At 42.7% G+C, this 23813-nt stretch overlaps 1 protein-coding gene across 2 annotated transcripts in view; it reads left to right on the plus strand.

Moving 5' to 3' along the window:
• Window positions 1–23813, plus strand: part of MCM8 (minichromosome maintenance 8 homologous recombination repair factor) — a 46739-nt gene that overhangs the window by 11875 nt on the left and 11051 nt on the right. For both annotated transcript variants that reach the window (XM_056567820.1, XM_056567821.1), the window contains exons 4-12: window positions 2924–3006; window positions 4327–4473; window positions 5415–5518; window positions 5600–5798; window positions 8707–8792; window positions 15578–15729; window positions 17043–17241; window positions 20120–20150; window positions 23076–23216. In XM_056567820.1, coding sequence (XP_056423795.1) covers window positions 2924–3006; window positions 4327–4473; window positions 5415–5518; window positions 5600–5798; window positions 8707–8792; window positions 15578–15729; window positions 17043–17241; window positions 20120–20150; window positions 23076–23216 — 1142 coding nt within the window. The remainder of the gene's footprint in view (window positions 1–2923; window positions 3007–4326; window positions 4474–5414; window positions 5519–5599; window positions 5799–8706; window positions 8793–15577; window positions 15730–17042; window positions 17242–20119; window positions 20151–23075; window positions 23217–23813) is intronic.

The raw sequence follows: 23813 nt of genomic DNA on the forward strand, positions 1-23813 counted from the left end.
TCTCCCTTCTGGGCCTTGTTGTGCGCCCCCAGAGCACTTTGCGCCCACATATGGGGTATCTCCGTACTCGGGAGAAATTGCGTTACAAATTTTGGGGGGCGTTTTTCCCTTTTACCTCTTGTGAAAATGAAAAGTATGCGGCAACACCAGCATGTTAGTGTAAATTTTTTTATTTTTTTACACTAACATGCTGGTGTAGACCCCAACTGTTCCTTTTCATAAGGGGTAAAAGGAGAAAAAGCCCCCCAAAATTTGTTAGGCAATTTCTCCCGAGTACGGCGATACCCCATATGTGACCCTATTCTGTTGCCTTGAAATACGACAGGGCTCCAAAGTGAGAGAGCGCCATGCGCATTTGAGGCCTGAATTAGGGACTTGCATAGGGGTGGACATAGGGGTATTCTATGCCAGTGATTCCCAAACAGGGTGCCTCCAGCTGTTGCTAAACTCCCAGCATGCTTGGACAGTCAATTGCTGTCCAGAAATGCTGGGAGTTTTTGTTTTGCAACAGCTGGAGGCTCCATCTTAGAAACACTGCCATACAATACGTTTTTCATTTTTATTGGGGAGGGGGGTGGTGGGGGGGCAGTGTACGTGTGTATATGTAGTGTTTTACTCTTTATTTTATGTTAGTGTAGTGTAGTGTTTTTAGGTTACATTCACACTGGCGGCAGATTACACTGAGTCTCCCGCTAGGAGTTTGAGCTGCGGCGGAAAATTTGCCGCAGCTCAAATTTGTAGCGGGGAACTCACTGTAATCTGCCGCCAGTGTGAATGTAGCCTGTACATTCACACGGGAGGGGGGTCAAAACTACAACTCCCAGCATGCACTGACAGACCATGCATGCTGGGAGTTGTAGTTTTGCAACAGCTGGAGGCACACTGGCTGGAAAACCCTGAGTTAGGTTCTATGACCTAACTTAGTATTTTCCAACCAGTGTGCCTCCAGCTGTTGCAAAACTGCAACTCCCAGCATGTACTGATTGCGGAAGGGCATGCTGGGAGATGTAGTTATGCAATGGCTGGAGGCACGCAAGTACAACTCCCAGCATGCCAAGACAGCCTTATGCTGTTCCTGAATGCTGGGAGTTGTAGTTTTGCAAGATTTAGAGGGGTTCAAGTTGTAAATCACTGTCCAGTGGTTTCAAAAGTGTGGCCCTCCAGATGTTGCAAAACTCTTGTCTGGACATGCTGAGAGTTGTCGTTTTGCAACATCTGGAGGGCTACAGTTTGAGACCACTTAGTGATCTACAACCTGAACCCCTCTAAATATTGCAAAACTACAAGTCCCAGCATGCCCACACAGCAAACAGCTGTCTGGGCATGCTTGGAGTTGTAGTTTTGCAACATCTGGAGGGCCACGGTTTAGAGACCACTGTAAACTGTGGCCCTCCGTATGTTGCTAGGCAACAACTCACCTAGCAGGACCCGGAAGCCGCCACTCGTGGGGGATCCCCGCATGGAGGATCGCGCTCCGGGATCCAGACCTTCCCTGGACGGTTCCCCCGTTTTGCCCGGACACCGATAGGTGGGCAAAGAGGGGGAACCGAACTTTAACCCCCCCTCCCCCGGTCTGCTATCGGTCGGTCGCTCGGCCGACCAATAGCAGGGATAGGAGGGGTGGCACCCCTGCCACCAAACTCCTATTCCTTTAGGGGGATCGAGGGTGTCTCGGACACCTACGATCCCTCTTATTTTCCGGGTCACCGGGTCACCAGTGACCCGTATGACCCGGAATCGCGCAGATCGCAGGTCTGAATTGACCTGCGATTTGCGTGCATCGCGGTCATGGGGGGTCTCAGGACCCCCCTCGGCGATGTGCCGGGATGCCTGCTGTTAGGGGTCAGAGTGCTGGGGTCCTTCGGGATCTCCTGGACGGGGCCGTGGCAGTATCCTGGAAAGGGGGCGTTCCGTCCCCGCTTGACGCGGCGTCCGACACGCCCCCTCCATTTACCCCATAGAGATACATGGAGGGGGCGTGTCTGCTGTGGCTTTCTGCTCGGGACAAAACTTCACTTCCTTCAGACTGCCGCGGCCCTGTCCAGGAGATCCCTGGGGACCCCAGCGCTCGGACCCCCCGTGATCTATAACTTATCCCCTATCCTTTGGATAGGGGATAAGTTATTTTGCGCTGGAATACTCCTTTAATAGAATTGCCAAATTGCAGAGACGTCGCAGGCCACAGTCAACTTGCATTAAGGTTTGTGACGGAAAAGTTGCGTGTAACCTGCGATCAACAATCCAGTTGGGTTTTGGGTGACAGTCATGATGCAGTTGCATTGTGTTGCAGATTGAAACATGACCACACTGACAGTCATTAGATGTGATGTTGTGTGTCACATAACAAATTTTATGTTTGAGTGACCAAATGTACCAAATGTTTAGATATTTTTTCTCATGAACCAACAGTGGCCACAAGACCCCCTATTTGTTACCCCTCCCCCTTCCCAAATTAGTATCAAAATAAAAATAGAAAAATGCTAAGTGTGCTCTGTATTATACACGTGATAAGGAATTAAAAACACGACTTAGCTCAATACCAAGATCTGCACAGAACAGCTATAAAGTACTCTTCACTGCGCTTATCTACCACTATAGGCTGTATTATACTGCAGAGAGCGTTAACAATGTGAAACAATGGGTAGCTGCAGACTACAAAGGAGACTGTTGGTATGGCGCAAATTTTAAACTCTAACATCAATTCCCCAATATGTTTTGCTTATACAAGCGTCATCAGGGTTTAGGCTAAAATCATTATTGGGGATTTTGCCTGTTCTTATTATTACATTCAGGCAAGGCAGGCATATAAAAAATTAAAACGACACTGCCCTAGAGTCTCCCTGACCTGTTTCTCTGCTTGTTTGCATCTTCGTCAGGGTATGAGACATAATTACCTGTTGTTAATGTTTCCTTTGTATGTCAGTTTACAGTGACAATTCCCCGTTTGTGCTGAAGGTCCAAGCTTTTGAAAAATTCTTTACAAATCACATAGAACTGTATGATAAGGTAAGTGGTTACATGTTTATGGTTCTCACATTGTAAAAACTGTACATAGTTACTTATTGGCCCTCATTTGCTATTGCCAACCCGACATGTTTTGTCAGGTTGTGGAAAAAAAAAAAAAGACTAACTCTCCATTTTACTGAGAAAACCCCAAAAAGAGGTGTGGCCATCTAGAAAAGGGGGCGTGGTCACAAAAAGGGGCGTGCTCCCGACTTTCACAAAAAAGCCAACATCTTTACTAAGGTTTGCACAGAAAATGTGGTGGATTTCAGCTGAGGAGAACCCGACAGATCAGAGCATGTGTAAAAAAAAAAAAAAAAAATGTAGGGAAACCTTAGTAAATACCGTGCAAAAAAAATTGTAGGGAATTAAAACCCACAAAGAAACCGACACATCTCTCTTAGTAAATAAGAGCCATTGTATGTAACATGTCAATCTGACTCCTGCATGCATAGAATGATGCAAAGTACTGATGAACATTTACTCTTTCTCTGCCAATGACCCTTAAAGGGGTACTCCACTGGCCAGCATTCTGAACTAAATGTTCTGACCGCTGTTTTCACGCTGCGGGGGTTGGCCACGCCCCTCGTGATGTCACGACCACGCCCCTTCAATGCAAGCCTATAGGTGGGGGGGCGTGATGACTGTCACGCCCCCTCTCATAGACTTGCATTGAGGGGCGTGGCCTACCCCCCGCAGTGCAAAAACAGCATTCAGAACATTTAGTTCCGAATGCTGACCAGTGGAGTACCCCTTTAAACTAATCAATTGTGTATACAATAGAGTGAATGGTTGAAGCTCTTGCCCTGTTAAAAGGGTTATCCAGGAAAACCTTTTTTTATATATATCAACTGACTCCAGAAAGTTAAACAGATTTGTAAATTATTTCTATTAAAAAATCTTAACCCTTTCAGTACTTATGAGCTGCTGAAGTTGAGTTGTTCTTTTCTGTCTAAGTGCTCTCTGATGACACCGGTCTTGGGAACTGTCCAGTTTAGAAGCAATTTAACTTTCTGGAGCCAGTTGATATATAAAAAAGTTTTTTCCTGGATAACCCCTTTAAATTACCAATGTATTCCACAGCGCTTTACAGAGATTGTCAACATGTTCATCAGTCCCTGTCCCTTACTGGGACAGTAAATTTCTGTCTTAAACGTGCACTTGGACCAGTTTCATTTTTCTTATCAGTATGTTTTTGTAGTGTTGTCGTTAAATGTATGCGCAATATCAGCATGCCTTGGCTTTTTTCTATTGTATATGTAATTTCATATCGCATATATTGGTAGTAGCTTTCTAACATGTTACTTCTTTTATATGATGCAGGATGAAATTGAAAGAAAAGGCAGCATACTTGTTGACTATAAGGAACTTTTACAAGACAGTGAGATTACGTCTTCTGTACCACTGGCAATGGAGCTTAAAGACATGCCTGAAAAAATACTGGATTGTATGGGACTAGCAATCCACCAGGTGTCCATCTATAAATGAATCTATCGTTCTATCTATCTATCCTTCTATGACATATCTATCTATTTGTCATCATATATCTAGTACTAGTTGAGTATTGCCAGATCTTCCTGCCACCCAGATTTTCCAGTGTCCTGAAGCCCCAGCAGTGATAGTCTCCTCCTCACACTTCTCACTGCAGCAGTGCTGCCATGCCCCTCTGCCCCTGCACTCATGTCCTTTCTCCCCCTTCACTGTTCTCTCAGCCCGCAATAGATCTTCTCTCTGCCGCCCACCCCATCCCCTCTCCCTGCTTTCACCCCTTCTCCCTGCTTTCACCCCATCTCCCTGCTTTCACCCCCCTCCCCTCTCCCTGCTTTCACCCCCTCCCCTCTCCCTGCGTTCACTCCTTCCCCTCTCCCTGCTTTCACCCCCCTCTCCCTGCTTTCACCCCATCCCTGCTCCCACCGCATCCCCTCTCCCTGCTTCCAGATTAAGGGTACGTTCACACGTACAGGATCCTGCACAGATTTGATGCGCAAGATTTGTAACTGCAAATTAGAAGCTGTGCTCGGTCATTTGGTTGACATTGAAATCTGCAGCAGAAAATCCTGTGCATCAAATCTGCTCAGGATACTGTATGTGTGAACACGCCCTAACTGTTCTCTTCACCTGCCTGTTGGACAGTTAAATGATACTTTACAATGACGTTGGTCCAATGTCATGGTAAAGTATGACTTAACTGTTCGGGTTCTGTTGTTTTATTCTCAGGATGCAAAGATTGTTGGTTTTGGGGCATCCCTAAACTCTACTATATTATTTCTTCAACAAATCTTCATGAATGACTACACACTATAGGTTTTCAAGGACTTCTCAGCCTCCACCTGCTATTTATATACACAATGTTGCTTTATCATTGTGTGTGTTTATCTGTCTATAACTTTCATTTTTGGTTTTATCTTCAGGTGCTTACCAAGGACCTTGAGAGACATGCAGCTGAGTTACAGGAACAGGAAGGGCTTCCATTAGAGGAGACCCCCATTGTTAATGTACCATATATACATGCAAGGTATTTATTGTACATTATTATTTGTAGTGAAACATATGTATAATTAAAATTAGGTTTGAAAATGACCTTCTTTTCCCACAGGGTGTATAATTATGAGCCATTGACTGCTTTGAAGACCCTTAGGGCCAACCTGTATGGAAAATATGTTGCATTACGGGGCACAGTGGTACGAGTCAGCAACATCAAACCACTATGCACTAAAATGGCCTTTGAATGCAACATGTGTAGTGAGGTGCAGAGCTTCCCCCTGCCTGATGGAAAGTACACTATTCCAACAAAGGTAATACCATTTTTCATTATGGAGGGGACTAGATATTTTAAGACTGTTGCTGATGCCGATATTGCTTAAAGGGTTACTTCACTGCCTCAACGTTCGGAACATTTTGTTCTGAAAGCTGAGTGCGGGCGCTGGGGCTCATGTCACGGCCACGCCCCCTCGTGATGTCACACCACTCCCTAAACACTTGGTTATAGTGCAGGTGAACAGAAGTCCAACGAGGTGTCACTTACTTAAATATGTCCAGTTGTTCCTGAGATCTGTCCCCAAAAAGATCCTCTGATAAATTCAGTGAATCACACACAGGGGGTGGGGCTTTGTGGCTTAATTTACATATTCTTTATCTGTGACTCCACTACACTAGTATATAGGGGGGAGGGGCTCCGTCCACTCAATTCACATATTCATTGTCTGTGACTCCACTTTACTAGGATGTGGAGTCACAGACAATATGTAAATTGAGCCAACGAAGCCCCGCCCCCTGTGCGCAATTCACTGAATTCAGCAGAGTATGTTCTGGGGGACATATCTCAGGACTACTGGACATATTTAAGTAAGTGACCCCTCGTTGGACTCCTGTTCAGCTGCACTATAACCCAGTATATTGAGTTTAGTGTGGGTGATCAGGCTGACAGTTTTCCTTTAAGAATATGATGATGAGTGGGTTACATAGCAACTTCCCATGTAAGTGCAGTATATTTTGTTAAATGTGCATTGATAGAATGTTTTGAAGACATATCGAATTCATTTAGAAGTCACATAAAAAACTGAATCTGAATGTACCGTAACCAATGCAGCAGCTAGCAATAGCAAGCATCAGTAGACTTTGTCTATCCATATATAACGCTGCATTTTCATAAATTTGTGAGCATAAGGCCTTAAGCAGGAATTCTACATTTTAAAGCAAATATGTCAACTCAATATTCTTCTCTATTTAGGGGCAGCATAATAATACAATTGTGCTATTTGGCTCATTAAATAGATTAAAGTGAATAATTTTATTAAACACCACTGCATTATAGAAAAACATTTAAAAGCAAGTTAAAATACAAATACAATCATCTGGAAGTACAGATAGAGATAAGTCTGCCAAGTGCAGGACCGGAGGTCTCCTACATCACAAAGTATATGAATATACCGAACAATGTAAAAGTGCTAGTCAATACTGAACTGATACCAACAGTGCACAAACTTATTTGTGCTTGGCCCTGCCCCGACGGTTTGAATGATGGCCTGCGTCACCGCTCTGCTCCGTCTGCTTAGGGAGCAGAGCGATGATTCGAGCCGTCATTCAAGCCGTCAGGGTGGGGCCATGGCCGCAGCGAACGGAAAGTGAAAGTCCCCACTCGCTTTATAACTTAATATCTTCATCATCCCAGGGGGCACAAACGTCCCCCAGGGATGATGAGGATAATGATTTTAGCATATATAACACATTGTCAAGCGTTATATATGCTAAAATCTGCTGATTGGTTCCCTTTAATATCTAAAGTGGAGCTCCCCTTATAACTCTCTCCCGCTATATGACATGTATACATGTGTTTGCAGGTAGATAGTAAATTGTGTCATGCAATTTATGGAGCATGACCCATGGACAGCATGAAACAGAGACAGGCTTCCTTATTACAAATGTCTGGCTACAAATGGTTGGTATAAAAATTCCTATTTTGTGTTTTCATATTAAAATTCTAATACAACGATACGATAACGCAGTCAAAGTCTGACGTGTTTCGGCTTGTAAGCTTTATTGATAGATATTCTTCTGGATGTCAGACTTTATCTGTTGTTGGACCTTCGCTTTTGTCTTTTGGATCTAAGTAGCTGCTCTCTCTCAGTTGTCCGTCCATAAATGCTGTCCAGGGAAGGTGAGAGTACAGTCCCTTATTACAATGGTGTATTATTCACTCTAAAACGCTGTGACACATCAGTGGATTTATACTTATAGTACTAGTCAGCAATGGGGGTCCAAGTCATTAGGGCAGTCCCTGGGGGCTTCTCTGTCTGTTCCCAGTCAAAGTATAATTCCTCTGAAACGGAACAGAGTTTCAGAGTGAATCATACACCATTGCAATAGGGGAACCTGTCCCTGTTTTGTCATGCTGCCTGTAGTTTGGTAGGTGCTGGTCTGGTCTGTGACAATGCAGTCATGGAGTGCCTATCTGTTGTCAAGGCGGCTTGACTTTTAACTGCAATACATAGGTACTGATCAAGTGATAGCATATTTAAAGAGGGTACTCCTCCCCTAGACATCTTATTGCCTATCCAAAGGATGGGGGATAAGATGTCTGATCACTGGGGTCCTGCTACTGGGGACCCCCGCGATCTCCCTGTTGCACCCGGCATTCGTTTAGAGCGTCAGGTGCACTGCCGGAGGCTTGTGATGTCACGGCCACGCCCCCTCAATGCAAGTCTATGGGAGGGGGCGAGACAGCCATCACGCCCCCTCCCATAGACTTGCATTGAGGGAGCATGGCTGTGACGTCACAAGCCTCCGCCCCGCATCGCCAGTCATCCGACACGGAAGGAAGTTCGCTCTGTACAACGCATGTCTGGGGTGCTGCAATTGAGATCGCGGAGGTCCCCAGCAGCGGGACCCCCGTGATCAGACCTCTTATCCCCTATCCTTTGGGTAGGGGATAAGATGTCTAGGGGCGGAGCCTTTAAGTTCCCCAGAGGGACAAAAAAAATTAAAAAGATAAAAACATGTTTTAGAAATATTTAAATCCCCGCCCCCCCCCCCCCCCATGCTCATTAAAAAAAAAAAATCAACTGCAGAACAAAAAGTTGCAATAATTCACATTGCTATGCATGGAAATGTCTGAAATAATATTTCTTCAGCAGAAAACCCTGACATGTACGCCCATCTTTGATGATTGTAATAATATAAGTGTCATCTTTGTATCCAATTCAGTGCCCAGTTCCAGAGTGCCGTGGACGTTCATTTACACCAAACCGCAGTTCTCCTCTGACAGTGACTGTGGACTGGCAGACGATCAGGCAAGTACAGGTTGTTTTTCATATCACTTCACTGCAAGACATGATAACGTGTCCTTCATCTGCTTTGCCTACGATTTCCTTTTCCCTACATGTTTCTTCTCGACAAAAGCTTCTGTAGATCAAAGTGTTAGTTACAAAAGCTGAAGAACAATGCAGCAGTTAGTCATCGTAGGTACGTTTTACTGCCCGCATCCTAGAACGCTTGTTCCCGCTTATTCAGAATACATTTATAGTGGCTTCTTTAATCCAAAAAGCAGATATTCAGTGAGATTTCCATATGAAAGACATCATGATTATATAATAATTTCACAAGGAAAATAAGTTCAGGGCTTTTATTCTGCAGACGCTGTTTGGTTCATCCAGGTGTTCTTCTCTATTCATGTTTGAGAACGTTATATTTAGTGCACATGCGTCACGATGTGTGTGTTTAAGCATATTATTATTGTGTAGTTCTATTGCTTTGGAAATATATTCTGCTTCGTGTCTTGTATATATTTTGATGCATTCCTTGCTGCTGGATATGTACGTTTCTACTTATAAGTGTCTTCTCATTCTTACAATCTTATACCCAAACGGATCAGAGAGGCCAAGGCCGGCATTTATCATTGTAGGTGTAAGTGAAGCATTTTTCTACACTTTTTTTGTGTGTGCTGGTAATGTGTAGGAGAACCACATTTATTAATTGGTCACAGAGCATTTGATACATTTTGTGCAGGTCACATTATCTGAAATTTCACTCTTCACATACACCAGAAAGCTAAGCTAAGTCTGGGCAGGTGTAGTTTTAGAGACTTTTTAGTGGCTTAGCGCCTTTTTTATGAAAAGGCACAGTTCATAAAACCCGTCCAAATCGTGTATATTGCCAGAATCAGTGGACTGCAACACGAAATCAGCAGAAATGTGTAAACCAAAAGGCGCAAATAAACCTTTTCACCTTTTGTAGACACAAAAAACTGTCTAAAGACAATGATAAATGTCGTCCCATATGTTTAATCAGTTTCACATAACATTGAAGCCACTTGTATGTGTAGGAAACTAAAGAAAGGGCTAGAAGGTCTGTTCTAAATAGTGTATGCCCTACTGCAGGGGTAGGCAACCTTTTGGTAGTGCTGTGTCAAAAAAAAAAATCAAATGCGTGTAATTGTGCAATTATGTCGGCAATATGGGTGTGGCTTGTTGTGGGTGGGGTTTGTGGGTGTGTGGCTTGTCACAGGGTGTTTTTTTTTTAAAGAATTGTCCCTATATATTGTTCTGGCTGTATGGACCTCACAGTAAGGACAACCAATTTAACCCAGACCTGTATAATACAGACTTCAGAATCAGACCCCACCATAATACAGACCCCAGAATCAGAACCCACCATAATACAGACCCCAGAATCAGATCCCACCATAATACAGACCCCAGAATCAGACCCCACCATAATACAGACCCCAGAATCAGACCCCCACCATAATACAGACCCCAGAATCAGACCCCACCATAATACAGACCCCAGAATCTGACCCCACCATAATACAGACCCCAGTCGTGTTACGCAATAATATACATACTGTTACATTAACTGACTCACAATTTCACGTCTTTTAAGATCAGTGAAGTCTTTTTGCTTTTGTTCTCCATCTGGCTCAGACCACCATGATGACTTCTTTCAGCCAAAACCCATCACTGCAGCATCTGCAGGACAAACATTTTAGTTTCAGCATTTTTCCAGTGCATTCCCCACCTCCATACAATGGGTAGGTATATCCTTCATTAGTTTGTTCCTTATTAGATAGTCCCCCCCCCCCCCTTATAGGCAGGCATGTCCTCAGGTAGGTTGACAACCCCCCAAATAGGTAAATACACCCTTAGGTAGGTAGATAAATCTCCCCCCCCCCCCTCCAGTAGATAAGTATGTTGGAAGGTAGCCAGAAAGGTAGGTAGCTAGATAGATACCTAAGAACCGAAAAAATCAGCAGCACTCCGTTCCTTCAGATGAATCAGTGCGTGGCTTTATTCATCTTGTGTTACAAGCAGCTATGTTTCGGATGTCTCACACAGCCATTATCAAGCCCATAGAGCAGCACACTATAAAAAAGCAAAAAATATAGCAGAGGGTGCACACAAAAATACAAAGTTTGGTCAGGGATTCTTTAACAAATATTCAAGGAAAATTGCAGTGGCGTTTATTCCATTCCAAACAGTGTTACAGAGCAGGCTACATTTCAGCGACCTGTCTTCGCCTTTGTCAAGCATGAGAGGCGACATGAGGTCGCTGAAACGTAGCCTGCTCTGTAACACTGTTTGGAATGGAATACACTCCACTGAATTCTGCACTTTATACTTTGGTGTGCTGATTTTCCTTGGATACAGGTAGCCAGTTAGCTAGCTAGGTAGGTAGTTAGCCATGTAGGTAAGTAGATATGGAGGTAAGTTCCTAGGTAGGTAGCTAATTAGGTAGCCAGGTAGGTAAGTGGGTAGCTTTGTATGTAGGTAGGTTGCCGAGTAGCTAGATAGGTAGGTAGCTAGGTAAGTAGGTTGCAATGAAGGTAAGTAGCTATGTAGGTAGGTAGCTAGGTCGGTAGCTATGTAGGTTGGTAGCTAAGTAGGTGGGTAGGTAGCCAGGTAGGGAAGTAGCAAGGCAGGTAATTTGGTAGGTTGCCAAGTAGGGAAATAGCCAGGCAAGTAACTAGGTAGGTTGCCAGGTAGGGAAATAGCCAGGCAGGTAACTATGTAGGTTGCCAGGTAGGGAAGTAGCCAGGAAGGTAATTGGGTAGGTAGTCAGGTGCTACTTCACAGCCAAATCAACACCTCCCCTTCCCTGATGATGCCAGGATGATAAACAAACAAACACTTTTAGGGTGGGGTCACATGTAACAGATCCACAATAGGGATGTGACCCTACGCTTAATCCACCCATTTCACATGTAGGGATTTCCTGTGCAACACAAGCTGGCTGCTTTCTTCCCCCACTACAGTGCAGGTGTCCCAGAAAGAAGGCATCGGCATCTGCACTGCGAGGTCACAGGTCTTCTCACAGTGAAGCCGCAGGTCCTGCGGCTCTCACTGAGAGGAAGCTTGCAGCTGTATGTGCGTGTGCTCCCATTTAAATACCTTTTCCCAGGTAACATTGCCTACATGTTCTGGATCTCTGCAAGGAGAACCAATACAGGTCTGTCCTAATGACATCAGCTACTGGGACACAGCAGAAACTGGAGGATCTTGCTTTTCTGCAGAGGTGCTGTATGACTATTCTCTTTAGTATCCCTCCCTTCAGGACCCAACACTATGCATAACATGTAGTATCTGGTTTTCCTGACAGGTTTCTTCATTTCCTGGGCATGCATTTGAAACTTTAACCCCTTAACGACAATGGACGTAAATGGACGTCATGGTGATGTAGTATTTAACGGACCATGGCGTACATTTACCCCTCACCTTGCTGCGGCTGTCTCCGGGGGTCTTCTGGTCTGAGATCGAGCAGACCAGAGCAGAAGATCACTGATAATACTGATCAGTGCTGTGTCCAATACATAGCACTGAACAGTATTAGCAATCAAATGATTGCTATGAATAGTCCCCTATGGGGACATTAAAAGTGTAAAAAAAATAAAAAAGTAAAAAAATTTAAAATAAAAAAGTAAAAAAATTAGAAAAATCACCTCCCCCAATAAAAAAGTAAAATGTCAGTTTTTCCCATTTTACCCCCAAAAAAGCGTAAAAAAAAATTTATACACATATTTGGTATCGCCGCGTGCATAAAAGTCTGAACTATTAAAATATATTTTTAATTATCTCGTACGGTGAACGTCGTAAACGTAAAAAAATTTAAAATATCCAAAATTACTGCTTTTTTGTCACATTTTACTCCAAAAAATTTTATAAAAAATGTATAAAAAGTAAAACCTAAGCAAAAGCGGTACTGATAAAAACTACAGATCATGGTGCAAAAAATTAGCCCTCATATCGCCCCATATACGGAAAAATGAGAAAGTAATAGGTGGTCAAAATATGGCAATTTCAAACATACAAATTTTGTTAAAATGGTTTGAGATTTTTTTTTAAGTGGTACAATTATAGAAAAGGCATATAACATGGGTATCATTTTAATCGTATTGACCCACAGAATAAAGAAAACATGTAATTTTTACCGGAAAGTGTATAGTGTGAAAACAAAACCTTCCAAAATTTGCTAAATTGCGGTTTTCTTTTACATTTTCCCACATAAATAATATTTGTTTGGTTGCGCCGTACATTTTATGGTAAAATAAGTGATGTCATTACAAAGTACAATTGTTAATGCAAAAAGCAAGCCCCATATGGGTCTCTGGATGCAAATATAAGAGAGTTTTGATTTTTAGAAGGCGAGGAGGGAAAAACGAAAATGCAAAAATAAAATTGGTCTGGTCCTTAAGGCCAAAATGGGCCTGGTCCTTAAAGGGAACCAATCATCAGATTTTACCCTATATAACGCTTGGCAAAGCGTTATATAGGGTAAAATCTTTATTTTAGCCATTCCCGGGGGATGCTGCTGCCCCCAGGGATGGTGAAGATATGAAGTTATAAACTAGTCACCGCCGCCGCCGTAAGTAGTCACCTGGGCGGGGAGCTCTTCTCATCTACTCCCGTTCTACGGCCAGGAGCGACGCCCCCTCCGCTTGATTGATGGGCCGCGTCATTGTTCCCCTCACTGAACAGACGGAGCAGAGCGATGACGCGGCCCGTCAATCAAGCGGAGGGGGCGTCGCTGCCGGCCGAAGAACGGGAGTAGGGGAGAAGAGCTCCCCGCCCAGGTGACTACTTACGGCGGCGGCGGTGACTAGTTTATAACTTCATATCTTCACCATCCCTGGGGGCAGGAGCATCCCCCGGGAATGGTGAAAATAAAGATTTTACCCTATATAACGCTTTACAAAGCGTTATATAGGGTAAAATCTGATGATTGGTTCCCTTTAAGGGGTTAAGGATACCTTGTCACATTGGAAATGCATCATACAGCATCAGGTTATAGAGCAGGAGGAGCTGAGCATATATAAATATATGTGTGTGTGTATGTATGTGTGTATATATACATACAGCAACAGGAGAATACAGCAGCACACTGCTAGCACAAAGATATAGATAAAACATGAGTATATAGATGAAACATGAGTGTATAGATAAAACATGAAAAGCTATACAGCTGTAGTGCAACAAATGAAAATATGAAATTATGAAACAGTGAGGTACTTAGCTTGCAAATTTGGCGGCCAAATAGCTTGGACCGTCCCACCACGGTAAGGTGACCTCATTTTGGGACGGACCCTACACTATGAATATGCCTCTGTGGGAACAGTTCAGCAGGCATTGCAGGATCTGAAACATCCAAGGCACCTTATATACACCTGATAGAGGTGGGTGGGGTGCAAGAGCCAACATGGAGGTAGCCTCTTTATTCTTTGGTTATATATATATATATATATATATATATATATATATATATATATATATATAGATATGATAGACGTTTTAGGACAACCTGTCGTTCATTTATTGCATAATGCATATTCTTGGCTAAGTAGTCAAATGGGCGGGCCTGCTCAGTGATTGACAGCTGTCTTTGTATAAGTGTGCACATAGAGAAAGCAATCATTAAGTAGTATCACTCCTTTGACTACTTAGCCAGGAGTGAGCAGAGATTTGGATAAAAATTACAAGTTATCCTGGAACAAAACTACATATCAATCTGCTCAGCGCCTTCTGCTCTATAATATGCTGGGAGTTCCAAAGTTCGGAGACCACTATTATAGAGGTTCTGTCCTGCATTACACAGACAACCTATTGAGTTGAATGAGGACTGTGCAATGCTTTGTTTCACCTGTGGTGGCACTGCAGGGAAAATGAGCACCCACAGCTAGTTGTTCCAACAGATTACAGCCAATATATGGAGGTCCTAGCTTATTGCCAAGCAAGGTTTAACGAATTGAGGACCCTTCTTCTATTACTGTAATTCTTCTGTATTACTGTAATACTTCTATTACTGCTGCTATTACTGTTGCTTTTTATCAAAATCGCTTTTAGCTAAATTACATATAGTGTATAAATTTTTTTACTTAAAGGGGTGCTCCAGGGAAGTAAATAAAGTGGAAAAAAAATACACTTAAGCCACCACAATACCTGTTCTATGTCCCCTGTAGTTATTTGTGTGATTTTGCCAGCATCTGTGGCCCCTGTTGTCTTCTGATTATTCTTTTCCCTTGCTTGCAGCCCAGACTACAACTCCCAGCAGTCAGTGCGGCTTTGTGTATTGGCTTTCGACCAATTGCTATTACTATCTGCCTGCATGCGTTCACTGTACAAGTCTTTTCTTTCAAACTATCCCTTCACCAGCAACAAATCATGCTATGCTCTGAATGGCAGCAGTCAGTGATTAGATCCACAGCAGGCATGAAGAAGCGTTTTGTGCTGTTTCTCTGCTGGCAAGATCTCACACAGGCAGGGGAGGGGGAGGGGCGTGTGGCTTTGATCCAGACCCTGTGAAGCCAGATCCCTAGACAAGACAGAAACCATGTGGTCTTTGTCTTCCAGGAGGATGGGGCTACTCTTAGTGAGGGCTTTGCACAGAGACAAGAAGTATCTGATTAGGATGTCTTTCTCTCAATCCCTGCATGTAAGTGACAGCCGGAAGAGGGGAAACTGCTCTATATAGATAATGAATGATATTTAGGCAAACAAATAGATAAATAGGTTGGTGAGAGGGAAAGGATGGGCTATGGGTTTAGTTCCCCCGGAGCACCCCTTTAAATAGATTTTCTCTTTTTCAGAGTCCAGGAGTTGATGTCAGATGATCAGCGAGAAGCTGGTAGAATCCCAAGAACTGTAGAGTGTGAACTAAGCCAGGATTTAGTGGACAGCTGTGTCCCAGGAGATATGGTAACCATCACCGGCATAGTCAAAGTATCGAATATTAAAGACGGTATGTGCTTTCGCATTTTCACAAGGCCACATACTAAAACCTATCGGGAAGATTTATCAAAACCTGTGGAGAGGAAATGTTGACCAGTTGTCCATATCAACCAATCAGATCGCTTTTTTTTTTTTTCAGAGGCCTTTTCAAAAATAAAAGAAGTGATCTGATTGGTTGCTATGGTCAACTATTCTTCTATACAGGTTTCGATACATCTTCCCTCTGTGCTTTCATGACTTGTTCTCGGGAAGCCATAAAAGTAAACTTATGAATGATGTCGTGATGTCATAGCCCCGCCTCCTCATGATGTCACACACACCCCCACAATGCAAGGGGGCGGGGTGTGACGTCATGAGGGGGCGGGGTGTGACGTCACGAGCACCCTGCGCCAGCACTCGGAACAGTTTGTTCCAAACGCTGAGCAGTGGAGTACCCTTTTAATCACAAATGTTGCAGACTCGTAGTATGTGGGGCAATGCATGTCTTAAATGTGGGGTGGTCTAGTTTAGACTATTGTATTGTTAAAATATTGTAACCTGAGCCTATTGTTACTTTGAGGGACCAGTGTACTTAGAGCCCATGATCCTGTAACCCTTAGAGATCAGTAGAAGATGTCGAGATACATCTTTGTAATTGGATGTAATTAAATAAATTCTGATTTATAAAGCTATATACATTTTATTAAATGAAAGAAATTTGTGTACGGTAGAAAGAAAAATGATATGATTAAATACAATTTACATAGACTGTAATGTTAAATAAATTTTGTACTCATAAAATCCATTTTTTAAGTGGAACGAAAAATCATGGTCAACCACAATTTTCCACCTAACAGAAAGTGAATGGGTATGTCTAGATATACCATTCAATACGATTTTCAAGGATAGAATCCTATGAACTAGACCAGTGGTCTCCAAACTGCGCCCCTACCGATTGTTGCAAAACTAAAACTCCCAACATGCTAAGAGTTAAAGTTTTACAACATTTGGAGCGCCGCAGTTTGGAGACCACTGAACTAGACAATTGGAAAATCATGATAGGGAAAGAATCCACTGTGTTTGTTTGTTTTATAAACCTGACTTCATATATAAATTGCAATATAAGTGTGTATTCGCATGTACAGTATCCAGTGCATATTTGATGCAGAGGATTTGAAGCTGCAGAGTTCAATGTAAGCTGTGAACACAGCTTCAAATCTGCAGCTTTAAATATGCACAGGATACTGTATGTGTCAATAGACCCTTAATAATACCCTATAATTAACATCTAGAACTACTGCATTACATTCTTTTAATTGTTGTCATATTTTATATTACATACAGGAGGATATAAAAACAAAAACAATAAATGTATGTTCCTGTTATACATTGAAGCTAATTCTGTCAGCAACAGCAAAGGCCAAAAAAGTAAAGAGACAGATGAGAGCGTCAGCAGCGGAGCGTCTATGGACTTCTCCTTAAAAGACCTCTATGCTATTCAGGAGATCCAGTCTCAGGAGAATCTCTTAAAATTAATAGTCAAGTAAGTGTTTCCTTAAATATGTAGCCTTGTTCTTACTGATTTGAATGATTTATGTGGCATTAAGATGAATAAGAAGCTGGCTTTCCTTAGCAATATTTAGCTGTTATGTCTCCATCATCCATCCTGACAGATACAACATTTACTGATGGTTTATTTTTGGTCCAGATCTATACTAGATCATTTCATTCAGTAGAGGCCAGATATGTTCCCGTGAAAGAGAACCTATCACAATGCTTCCCATCCTGGGTGCCTCCAGCTGTTGCAATGGCTGTCCGGGCATGCTGAGAGTTGAAGTTTTACAACAACTGGAGGCACCCTGGTTGGGAAACACGAGCCTATTATATAGTAGTATTCCTATCTTAGCAGTAATATAGTATCCTGAATCCAGACTTATAAAAATATATATATATATATTTTGTCCTTATATTCCTTCACGCTCCCTTCTGTAGTTTATTATAATAAAAGAATAAGCACTCCGTAGTGTGATACCATAGATGGCATAGGTATTAAAAAACATAAATAACTTTTGCTCACCAACGGTGGTTGTACTGTCCACGTAAGACGATGGTGACAGCATAAGACCATAGAACAGGCGAGACCCTGCAGCCGCTCCTGGCAAACAAACAATGGATCCAACAAGCACACCTCCAAGGTAACGTCAGGATCAAGCAGGGCGCTGGGACTCTTCAGAGGGCTAAAATGTTTTATTACCCATAATGCAACGCGTTTTGCTGTGACTCCGCTACATCAGGCATATATTCTTTATATATGCCTGATGAAGCGGAGTTACCGCGAAATGCGTTGCTTTATGGGTAATAAAACATTTTAGCCCTATGAAGAGTCCCAGCGCCCTGCTTGATCCTGACGTTACCTTGGAGGTGTGCTTGTTGGATCCGTTCTGTAGTTTATGTCTGGTTTCTATTGTATATGGCCACAACTCCAGCCCTGCCAGCAGTGAACTCTGTGTGGCATCTATGCATATTCCTATTAGGCTGGCCAGATACTAAAGAGCATGCATTGATTGCTCATGAGCAGCGGCTCCTGGCCAGGACACCTCTTTACTTCAATGATCATTTGAATAGGACACATCAGGCGCACGCTCAGTAGTATTTGTGGTATCTTGTTACACTGTACTTGGCGGATACCTTCTTCCCTGAGTAAGGAGCTGGCTACATTAAATGGGTACTCCGCTGCTCAGCGTTTGGAACAAACTGTTCTGAACGCTGGAGCCGGCAGCTTGTGACGTCATAGTCCCGCCCCCTCATGACATCACGCCCCACCCCCTCAATGCAAGTCTATGGAAGGGGGCGGGGTGTGATGGCATGAGGGGGCAGCGCTATGACATCACGAGCACCGGCTCCAGCGTTCAGAACAGTTTGTTCCAAACGCTGAGCAGCAGAGTACCTCTTTAACAAGAAGGCAGTACAGAAACAGAGGATTGTGGGCAGCCATGTTAAAGCTGGCTGGCTACTTCACAGTTAGCTGAACCTGGTATTCCCAGCTATACTTTCATGCTGATACTTAAGCTGTGTAACAGTCTGTGATCTGATGAGGGCGGGCACATTCAGCTAAGCAGCAGATTATAGTGAACCGGTCACATTGAAATCATGTTGTAGAGCAGGAGGAGCTGAGCAGATTGATATATAGTTTTGTGGGGAAAGTTCCATAATAATTTTTATCCTGTAGTCATGTGAGCGATTCTACTCAGTGATTGACAGCTTTCAGTGTAACGTGTGCATGTAAAGAACTGTCAATCACTGCATAGCACCACCTGCTTGACTACTTATCCCAGAAAGAGTAAGGATTTCAATTAATGAGTTACAAGTTATACTGAATCTTTTACAAAAAAGCTATAAATATATCAATCTGCTCAGTTCTTCCTGCTCTATAACATGATACATGTAGATCGGACTTTCTTTTCAATGTGACAGGTTTCCTTTAAGCTGCATGTGCTTGTTCTCATCAGATCGCAGACTGTTATACTGCTTAAAGGGGTACTCCACTGCCCCAGCGTTTTGTTCCGAACGCTGGATGCGGGCTGCGGGGGTCATGACGTCATGGTCACGCCCTTGTGATGTCACGTCACGCCCCCTCAATGCAAGTCTATGGATGGGAGGGGGCGTGGCCATAACGTCATAACCCCTGCAGCCCGCACCCGGCGTTTGAAACAAAATGTTCCGAACGCTGGGGCAGTGGAGTACCCCTTTAACTCCTTAATGACGCAGGACGTAAATGTCCTGGTGTGGTGGTACTTAACGCACCAGGACGTACATTTATGTCCTATACATAACCGCGAGCATCGGAGCGATGCTCGGGTAATGCGCGGCAGGTTCCGGCTGCTAATAGCGATCGTGCGGATGTCCGCCATTAACCCCTCAGATGCCGTGATCAATACAGATCACGGCATCTGCAGTGCTGCAGTCACAAAAATGGATGATCGGATCGCCCGCAGCGCTGCCACGGTGATCCGATCATCCAGAACGGCAGATCCCGCGGCAATGTACAGAAAAGGGGGTGTTCCGTCCCCACATGACCCAGCAGCCGGCACGCCCCTCCATGAATCCCATAGAGATACATGGAGGGGCGTGCCGACTGCCGCGTCATGTGGGAACGGAACGCCCCCTTTCCTGTACATTGCCGCGGCCCTGTACATGAGATCGCAGGGGGCCCCAGTGCTCGGAACCCCCGCAATCTAAAACTTATCCCCTATCCTTTACATAGGGGATAAAGTTCAGAGCACTACAGATCTCCTTTAATACTCTTCTTCAGTAGCCCTCAACAGCTTTCTAAATGTACTGCTCTGTTTCACTAAGGCCAATAGAAGTTATTACTTACATTTATTTTATTTGTCTCATTCTTCTCTTTATTTTTATTTTAGCTCACTGTGCCCTACAATATATGGACACGAGGTAAGCCGATAAAAGAAACCTTTAAAAGTAAGGGCAAGTCCACACATGGTAGATTTTTCCACCATGGATTACACTGCAAATCCATAGCAAAATGTACTAGTGGAAATCTATGAGTAAAAATCTGTAACAGAAATTGACATGCTAAGGATTTAAAAATTGCACTGCATGTAAATTGTTATGGGGAAACCTTCCACAGCATTTATAAAATCTCATCCATTTGTCTGCATTGTCAGGATTTCTCTCCAGGTTTTACCTGTGAAAGTCCACAAGTAAAATCTGCAGCATTTCTTCAATGTGTGAATTTAACCTTTCGGCATTATACTGTGTATACAAAACAAAACAAAAAGTTCTGCTTTACTATTAGTATGTACAGTATGTCCAATTGTTCTCTACTAGGCATGCTGTCCCTTTTCCTGCAGACACACATTGGGAAGCATCTGTTAGGGATTGAATATAACTAAAGCCTGGTCTCCAGACAAGCACCTCAGAGTTACTCTGGACAGGCAGCTTCTTCCCTTAGGATACGATCACACAGTGGAATTTCCACAGAGGAAAATCCGCAGCAGGTCCTATTGAAGTCAACAAAATCAGCTGCTTAAAACGATTCGCCCATGTAAATGTATCTGAAGGCGAGGTTTACACCATAATTGTACATTCACACACACAGGCCCCATTGACTTTGTGGCCTAAATGTAGTCAGCTACTACTGACTATGTTCACATCATGTTTGGAGTGTATATATATTTTTTGTCTTGGACTCCAGGCTTTTTTGTCTAAGGTATCTTAAAGGGGTATTCCAATGCTTAAAAGCGTATTTCTTATTTCCAGGTAGGGAATAAGTGTCTAATCCTGGGGTTCCGATTTTGGGGACATCCTTAGATCTCCAGAACGGTGCCCTGACTCTACCTGCTGCATGGGGTGGTGGAATTGACAAGTGCTCCATGCTTTGTGAAGGGAGTGCTGGAGATACCCAAGCACTGTACTCTGGTATATCCTGCGCTTCCATAGACAAGGCATGGAGCACGTGCCGACCCCACCGACCATACAGCAGGTGGGAGATAAGTATTCAAATGCTGGAGTACCCCTTTTAAGGCAATGGCCCTCATTTACAAAGACTGGAGTGTCGGTTAGGTTTTTTTTTTCAGTGTATTCGTCTTTTTTTTTTCCCTTGTGATTTACTAATCTGTCGCATGTGTCGTTTTTTTTTGTGTTGCACGATATTAAATTCTGTCGCACGGGAATAAAAAGTGTTGCACTGGAAAAATAAAAATTAAACCAAATAAATAAAGTAAAGTTACTCTGCACAAGGATGTAACTTTTCATTCATGATTGTTAACAACCCAAAAGTTTTTTAAGAATATATATATTAAAAGAAAAAAAAATATATATATATATATATATATATATATATATATATATATATATATATATAAAAATTAAAAAAATCTGTTACATAATTTAATCATAAAAGCGTTGAGGGGTTAAAATTCTTTTAAAGTATAAAACAAGTAATTTAATCATGAACCACAATGGTCAGCTGTCCCTTCCTCAAAAATACTACATTTTTCCATTTTCACTCGACCCCTGGGCTGTCGGTTTTTCAGAGTTGAGAAATCACACTTTTTTTCAGAGTGATTTTTCCATTTTGTCGGGTTAACGCCCATTTTTTTTATAAACCACGCCCATTTTGTAGGTTAAATTAAACTCTCCGAGTGTTTTTGAAAATGTAGGTTGTGTGCCTAAATTTTGGGCGAAGATTTGGTCGCACGCGGGATGCGACCAAATTTTGGGCGCAATAACCGAGAAAAACCGTCGGTTCTCCTTTAGTAAATGAGGGCCAATGTGTCATCAAAAAGTTACCTATTGTTTAAATCACGTTTTTATGTTGGATCATTTTTGGTGATTTTTTTTATTTTTATTTTAACGTTCCATTTTAAGGTTAATTTACACCATGGTTTGTGCGTACAGTTTAGGGTTATTAAACCATAAACCATGGTGTGCATGCACCCTTACTGTCTTTTATTTTTTTTATAATCCTGAAATGATCCTGGAGATGGACTCCATAGACTTACTATAGATTTTGTCTTCTCCGGTGAGATGGAGAGAGAAGCGTTCAACCAAGACCCTATCTGACCAACTTTATTTTGAGTACCTCTCATGATCTTGTTAAATTTTATAATCCCCCCAGTTCACTGCCCCCATCATGATAATTATTTTTATTATTTTTTAGTTTTCTACCTTGATATTAATCTGTATTCTCTGCTCAGTCTCAGTCAGATTCACAGACTGGGAAGGGGCGTTACCCAGCAGGCGTGACATTAACTGAAACCACACAGGGGAGAACTCCCTCACTCTGCTACACACAACCCAGAGCAGTTCAGGGTGAGATGAGCTATGATTGGATAAGGGTGCACCCCCCCCCCCCCCTCAGCACTTCAGACTGCATTTCCTGATTTTGGACTTCTGCCAGGCCAACAGGAGTCCAAAATCTGTGCAAAAGATGGGGGAAAATGTGCACTGGACAAGTAGGGAGACACCTAGTGGCAGCTTTTTTAAACACAAAACATAAAAAACGTAATTTTTTTTTAAACAAAGTACAGTCTAAAGATCCTTTATTTTTTATTATACAAATGATTTGGAATACTAATTTCCAAACATTTCTGTATTGTATTGTGCTGCAGAGAATGTGTACTCTCCCATGCTTCCTCACTTCATTCTTCATTGCTTAATATTATTAGTACAGTAAAGCTGGCCATGACATTTTTGTTGGCAGACCCTGAGGTCAAAGCTAACGGATTAGATAGGTTGGATTTGCAATTGCTTGATCCCAGTGTCCTGGTGTTCTCCTCAAGATAACAGGCTCCATGTGTCTCTTGCCTTTCTGCATATAAATAATGTGTCACTTTGGCCTCTCTTGTGTTTTAGATGGTAAAAGCTGGTCTGTTACTTGCTCTTTTTGGTGGCTGCCAAAAATATGTGGATGACAAAAACAGAATTCCGATTCGAGGAGATCCTCATATACTTGTAGTTGGAGATCCTGGACTAGGAAAAAGTCAGATGTTACAGGTATAGATGGCTTTTATATATGTGATGTTAAAATGACATATATAAGATATTAGCTAAAGTAATGCTGTATAGCCTAGGTCTCCAAACTGTGGACCTCCAGCTGTTGCAAAACTACAACTTCCAGCATGCTGGGAATTGTAGTTTTGCAACAGCTGGAGGTCCACAGTTTGGAAACCATTGTTGTATAGTATCAGTTTGATTGCCATAAATTACTAAAATATCTCACAGCGACTTATTTAAAGATAATAAGAGTGTAATATATATATATATATATATATATCTATATGTATGTATGCGTATATATATATATATATATATATATATATATATAATATATACACATACATACAGTGATCCCTTAAAGGGATACTTCGTCCCTAACCATCTTATCCCCCATCCAGGGGATAAGCTATCTGATCGCCGGGATCAGGCCCACACAGGATTCCAGTTATCCTGTGCATGGAGCAAACTTTGCTCCGTACTGGATGACGGGCGACCTCAGGCATCAGGCCCCCTCCATGCATGTCTATTGGAGGAGGCCTGATGCCTATGTACTAGCTGTCTCGCCCCCTCCTATAGACATGAATGGAGGGGACG

This window comes from Hyla sarda, chromosome 3 (assembly GCF_029499605.1).
Source record: "Hyla sarda isolate aHylSar1 chromosome 3, aHylSar1.hap1, whole genome shotgun sequence".
NCBI lineage: Eukaryota > Metazoa > Chordata > Amphibia > Anura > Hylidae > Hyla > Hyla sarda.